The sequence below is a fragment of the Coenobita brevimanus genome, chromosome 34 (genome assembly GCF_032717465.1).
Source record: "Coenobita brevimanus isolate Jiangsu-jjx chromosome 34, ASM3271746v2, whole genome shotgun sequence".
In the NCBI taxonomy this organism is placed as follows: domain Eukaryota; kingdom Metazoa; phylum Arthropoda; class Malacostraca; order Decapoda; family Coenobitidae; genus Coenobita; species Coenobita brevimanus.
Window position 1 is genome coordinate 4960485 of NC_136987.1, and position 6840 is coordinate 4967324.

Sequence of the window (6840 nt, forward strand, 5' to 3'; positions counted from 1 at the left end):
TGTGTGTGTGTGTGTGTGTGTGTGTGTGTGTGTGTGTGTGTGTGTGTGTGTGTGTGTGTGTGTGTGTGTGTGTGTGTGTGTGTGTGTGTGTGTGTGTGTGTGTGTGTGTGTGTGTGTGTGTGTGTGTGTGTGTGAACAAAATAAATAAAACATCTTTGATTTTAAAACCTGTTGATATAGTTGAGATTCAGCCATGGCCCTGACCAATTTCTCTCTCTCTTTCTCGAACAACAGGTTAAACGTCAGTCACATGCCAAGGTTAACACATACTGCCATCATCCAGTCCAGACCAGACCTGGTGGAGAGGGTCAGGCTGGGTCAACATCAAAAGGTAAGGTCAAATATCTGACTCTATAACTCAAAACAAGGTCAAATATTCAACTCTATAACTCGAGTTGATTCGATCTAAACCATTCTCGGTAGGACTGAGGGTCAGCCAACGATAAGATAATCGATTCTGAGAACAAGCGGTCAAGGGTCAAGGTCACACGATAAAGTCAATTCAATTACCTCTGACCAATTTGAAACAAATTTCGTGAAAGGACTTAGGGATATATATATATATATATATATATATATATCCATCTATCTATCTATCTATCTATCTATATATATATATATATATATATATATATATATATATATATATCCTAACGAAGTAAGACTTTACGTCAAGGACCCTGTCGAACAGCAGAGGTTAAACTCCAGAATTATTCCACCGTTCTCCTTTCCTCCTTGGTCTGTCTGTTTGTGTTCCCTCAGTAATGGTTAAAATCCAGAATTATTCCCTCAATCACCTCTCGCTCTTGGTCTCCCTCTTTCCATTTGCTTTTCCCTCTATTATTACAACATTACACTCTATTTACCCGCTTCTCAAATAGCCATTACCTCCCCGTTCTCTTCGCTGGAATGTTGTCCCACCTTCCCATTTTCTTTCGCTCCCGAGATCCCATAATCTTTTTCCCGCCATATTTTTGCACACTCGCTTCGGGTTTACAGAATTTCCATTGTTTTCTCAACGCTTTCGCCCTTCCATCTTCGTGCGTGCCCGTGCGTGTGTTCGGGAGAAGGTCTTTTCGGCTCTAAGTGGCTTTGGAGATTTCGCAACACATCTGCAGCAGAGCAAAGTACGGATATATATAGATAGACAGATAGATATTGATAGAGAGATAGAGACAGATAGATAGATAGATTACTTTAATTTGAACTACATTTTCATCCTTCTGGAGTTCACATCACGTAGCTCAGTGGCAGAAAAAGACAATGCTTCGGCTCTACATACCTTGCGTAGCACTTCTTCGTGACTATAATAATATTCATGTGTTAATCTACTGTCACAGAACAGCATTCAAGATGGAGAGGTCAAGTTAGAGTAAAAAGGATATATAAGGCTCTCCTGGGGTAAATTAAAAAAAAAAATAATAATAATAATAATAATAATCGCCTGGAGAGTAAGAAGAAAATTAACTGGCCACAAACAAATCACCTCCATCTTGTCTCCCGCATTCAGGCTGCCCTCTCTCCAACTCACACACACGTCCTTTCTAATATACCTCTCCACCCCACCCCTTCATCTCATCCTCGGTCTCCCCTACCCCTCCCTCCCGCCACCTCACCCACACACACACTCTCCTAGTCAGTCTCTCATATATTTCGAAGCGCATTGGTGGTTTTATGGTCTATGGTAGAGTGAAGATTGGTATTTTTACATTCCCTGTTATGTCTCCTAGAATTCGATGCTAGTCATGAAGAAGTGCTATGCAAAGGATGTAGAGCCATAGCATTGTCTTTTCTTGACACGTATAGTACCTTTTAACATTGGATTTTGTTTTTGAGTAACCCCTGTCTGTTTGTCGGATCAGACCCATCGACGGCAGGCAAGTAAACATTCCTCCAAAGCTATCCCGTGCAGTTTCAGAGAAGCCTGGGGTCAGTGCAACTCTCTCTCTCTCTCTCTCTCTCTCTCTCTCTCTCTCTCACTAACCCATCCCTTCTCCCCTCTTTACACTCAATCCCCCATTTCTCTCCCTTTCTCAGTTATTTTCCCTCTTCCCTCCCTCTACCTCTCACTTCTCTCTCTCCTACCCTTCCCTCAAGTTCTCCTTCCCTCTTTTCTTCCTTCTTTCTCTCACCTACTTCTTCCTGTTCCCTCTCCTCCACATTTTCCTCTTTCTCCTTCCCTCCCTACCCCCATTCCTCTTTCATACCCTCAACAAACCTCATGTTTCCTACCCCTCTCTCAATTTCTTCCCTCCTCTCCCTACCTCTCCTCCTTCTCCCTCGTCCCTCCATCTCTCCTCCTTCTCCTCCCTCTTCCCTCCATCCCTCCTCCTCCTCCTCCATCTCTCCTCCTTCTTCTCTCCATCTCTCCTTCCCTCCATTATACAAGGTGACTCCAGATCCGTAAAACCTCTCTCTGAAATCTGGAGTTATGTGCTAATTGGAGGGGGGGAGGGAAGCTTCTAGGCCCAGTGATCATTAGAGAGGGGGGGAGAGAATTTTGGGGGTGGGGGAGAGGGGGGAGGGGCGGGGGAAGGGGTGTGAAGAATGAGGGGGAGGGGATGGATGTGGAATGGAGGGAGAAATGGAAGGAGAAGGAAGGAAGATGAGCCCGCCCCCCCCCACACAGACAGACAGACACACACACACACACACACACACACACACACACACACACACACACACACACACACACACGAGGACTAATCTAAAACAATCTATACCGAAAAGAAAGAAGAAGGAAGAAGAAAAGGAAGACTGAAGAAGAAGGAAGAGAGGAAGAAGGAAGAAGAGATGAAGAAGGACGACTGAAGAAGAAGGAGGAAGAGAGGAAGAAGAAGAGAAAACGAAAGAAGAGAGAAGCAAGCAATCTGGAAGAAGAAGGAAGAAGACAGGAAGAGGGAAGACTGAGGAAGGAAGAAGAGAGGAAGAAATATGGTAAAGCGTAAGAGAAGAGGAGTGAAAAAAGAATAAGATATAAATTTAAAAGAAGAAAATACAATGAGATGAAGAGGGAGAAGTAGACAGAAAAAAATAGCACAGATTAAAGACACACACTGGGACGAAGGAATGATAAACAAATATAAGATGCACAGTAAGATGATCGAGTAATAAGGCGATAAAAATAAGGGAAAATAAGGAAAATAAGGCGTGTTAAGAGCGTGGGTGGTGTGGAGGTGGGGGTGGGGGTGGTGGGGGTGGAGATAGGAGAGACAAGGAAGGAGATGATGGGAGATAATGGGCTGAGGTGTAGAAGGCGACGAAGATGGAAGCCTGGTGGAGATGGTTAGGGATAGGGAAGGAGAGGGGGAGGGGAAAGAGAGGAGGAGGGGAGGGAGAGAAAGGAAGAAGGGAGAGGAGGAGTGGGAGGGGGGAGGGAGGGGAGGAAAATTGAGAGGAACGAGGGAGATGGGAGAAGAAAGGAGGAAAGAGGAAAGGAGAGTGACATGGGATGAGGGAGGAAGAGAGGAAAGAGGATTGTGGAGGAAAGAAGAGAATGGAGAGGAGTGAGGGAGTTAAGGGAGGGAACTGGTGAGAGGGAGGGAGAGAGAGGAGAAGAATACGGAGGAGAAAAGAGAGAGAGAGAGAGAGAGAGAGAGAGAGAGAGAGAGAGAGAGAGAGAGAGAGAGAGAGAGAGAGAGAGAGAGAGAGAGAGAGAGAGAGAGAGATGTAAAGAAAAGTGAAGAGAAAGGGAAGAAGGAAGAGAGAGATATAGATGTGAAAAGAAAATATGAAACTGACGGGTGGAGAGAGAGAGAGAGAGAGAGAGAGAGAGAGAGAGAGAGAGAGGAAATTTCCTCACATTAATTGACTACATTCATTTCGTCTTCATATTGTTATTATTATTATTATTATTATTATTATTATTATTATCATAATTATTATTATCATCATCATCATCATTATAATTACTACTACTACTATTATCATTATTATTATCATTATTATTATATTTACCTAGCCATCCATACCAGTATTTCTAGCTATTACTCCGTCCTTCATTTTCTCTCTCTCTCTCTCTCGGCCCGTGAGGCATGTAGGGGCTGGCTAAACAGGAGTCACACGCCGCTGCCTAAGGTATGAGAGGCAGGCAGGAGGGTGAGGCAGGTGGGTGAGGCAGATAAGGGCAGGTAGGAGGGTGAGGCAGATGGGTGAGGCAGGATAGTGAGCAGATGGGTGAGGTAAGTGGGTGAGGTAAGTGGGTGAGGCAGATGAAGGTAGGCAGGTTGTGGGTAGGCAGGTAGGGTGATAAAGGAAGGAAGGGGGATAATGGAGAAAGAAGAAGGAGAGAGAGAGAGAGAGAGAGAGAGAGAGAGAGAGAGAGAGAGAGAGAGAGAGAGAGAGAGAGAGAGAGGAAATACCAACAAAAAATATAATCTCCAAAGGCTTTTAATTTTTTCCATTTTTTTGACCCATTAATAAGGGACCAGGATCCTATAATGAGGGGTGTGGAGGGGTGTGGAGGGGGTGTGGTGGGGTGTGGAGGAGGTGTGGTGGGGTGTGGAGAGGGATGTGGTGGGGTGTGGAGAGGGGTGTGGAGGGGGTGTGGTGGGGTGTAGAGGGATGTGGTGGGGTGTTGGAGGGGTGTAGAGGGATGTGGTGGGGTGTTGGAGGGGTGTGTAGAGGGGGTATGGTGGGGTAGGGAGGGGTGTGGTGGGGTGTGGAGAGGTGTGTAGAGGGGGTATGGTGGGGTGTGGTGAGGTGTGGAGGGATGTCATGGGGTGTGGAAGGGTGTAGAGGGGATATGGTGGGGTGTGGAGGGGGTGTAAAGGGGTGTGGAGAGATGGGTAGATGGAGGGGAGATGGAGGGGATAGGGGAGAGATGGAAATGGCGGGGAGATGAAGAGAAGATGGTAAAAATGGAGAAATAGAGAGAGCATAAAGGGAATGATGGAGAGATGGAGGGAGGGAGGAGGTTGCCAAAAAAGGGCAGGTTTCGTGGGAGTGGATTGACGGATGAGTGATGAGCTGGGGAGGTGAGAGAGAGAGAGAGAGAGAGAGAGAGAGAGAGAGAGAGAGAGAGAAGGCACGTGAAAGCCAAAGATATAGAGAGATAAGATGAAGAGACAGAGTGGCCCAAGAGAGTGACGCTGAAATAATAATAATAATAATAATAATAATAAGACTCGTTTATCGTAAGACTTGTTTATCGTGGGACTTGTTTATCGCAAGACTGATTAAGATGCTCCGTATATACGATCTCAGGATATGTATCACAGAGAGACGAATGGAATAGAGAGAGAGAGAAGACATGAACAACACAGCCACATAAAGAGACAGGCACAGAAACCACACAACCATATACAGAGACAAGATACCCATTTCTTTATCCTTACTTACCGTTCAGAAATGGTAAGTTGCAGTATGATGTGTGTTACGGAGAACGACAAGATTAGGGGGAAAATAATGGTCATAGAAAGTACTCAGAAAGCGCATACTTCTGCTGACGCCAATACAATTTACTATTTACTGTTTTAATTCCTCTGTCTTGCCAGATGAATACTTTTACGGTCTCACATAGGTCATTTAATTCTACGGTCTTAGTCTGCCCAGTTACACAATTTCAGAGAGTGATTACCCCCGCCGACGCCACTTAAACTGTGATTTATTCCTGCATCCGGATCTGTACCCACTTCAATATCTAATCAGCTCTTCCTTGATCCAGTGCCCACATATCCACCAGATTTTATTGAAATCCGATAACTACTTTTTGAAATATCTTGTTCACAGACAAACACGTGGACATGGTGCAATACATAACCCACGTCCACCCTCGTTGGCGGGGTAATATGACATACAGACAGGAACTACATGCCCAAATAAAAGATGGTATGACTTTATCTCAACTTACCGTCCAAGAGAAAGTGATCTGCAGCTGGATGTGTGCGACGGGTGGCGACTGGGTTATGGTAAAGGACGAGGGGCCAAGGACAGCCGAAGTATCCTCCCCGTACGTACACCTTCCCGCCTTGCTCACTTCGGAGGGGGGCGGCGGTGGTGGGGGCGGCACTGCGGGACGTGTGGCGCCGCGGGGGTCCTGTGTCACGCTCTGATACTCCTTCAGGCACAGTGCCACGGCGGTGCGGCACTGGGCAGGGCAGGGGGCGTCAGGGCTGGGTCTCTCCACTCCCCCGCAGCATCGACCCAACCTCACTTCGGAGCGTGGGTTCTGAACTTCGACCACCTCCAGTTCGAACCTCCCTGAACCCGCTGCCATCTGGAGAGAAACGAAGAGAACATATGTGAGCAGACACGACCATAAACAAGACAAGGGACATCTCTCATAGCCGCACCCACCCCTGCAGAATTTAAGGAAAGAAATAATCACTAATTGATTAAGCACTTCCTTTAGTTATGAGGTGCAAATGAGTCTCCTTGGTTGCTGTTCAAGTCGACCCTACAATCTGACTACACCTGGCAATCTACAGAGCTGAAAGGGTTGGGGATCTTCGTCAGGTAAAAAAAAAAAAAAAAAAAAATGATTATTGTGTGGGTGGGCCTGTTTTTTCACCTCTTACAACCTTCCCCTCTCCCCCATGATGGTCTAGCCCCCCCTCACCCATTCCCCTCCCCCCATGAGTCACGTCCCTCCCCCCTTCTCCCCCACGTCACCACATTCATCACAAACAACACGCGCAGGTGAGACAGCAGAGGCAGTACGGTCTTGTCTACCGAATCTCTTTACTTATCATAGCTACTCCAGGCCTAAGACTGCCATCTCTATCTTGAACGCTGAGCTGTCAAAAAGATACACACACACTAAACCACGATGCTAGTCACGAAGAAGTGCTACGGAAAGGATGCAGAGCCGTAGTGACATCTTTTTCCGGCACTGACCTA

At 46.3% G+C, this 6840-nt stretch overlaps 1 protein-coding gene across 1 annotated transcript in view; it reads right to left on the minus strand.

Moving 5' to 3' along the window:
- Nucleotides 1–6538, minus strand: part of Ser (protein serrate) — a 326797-nt gene extending 320259 nt beyond the window's left edge. The window contains exons 1-2 of the mRNA XM_080269550.1: nucleotides 6522–6538; nucleotides 5852–6299 (exon numbers count right to left, since the gene is read on the minus strand). Coding sequence (XP_080125676.1) covers nucleotides 5852–6299; nucleotides 6522–6538 — 465 coding nt within the window. The remainder of the gene's footprint in view (nucleotides 1–5851; nucleotides 6300–6521) is intronic.
- Between the last annotated feature and the right edge of the window lie 302 nt (nucleotides 6539–6840).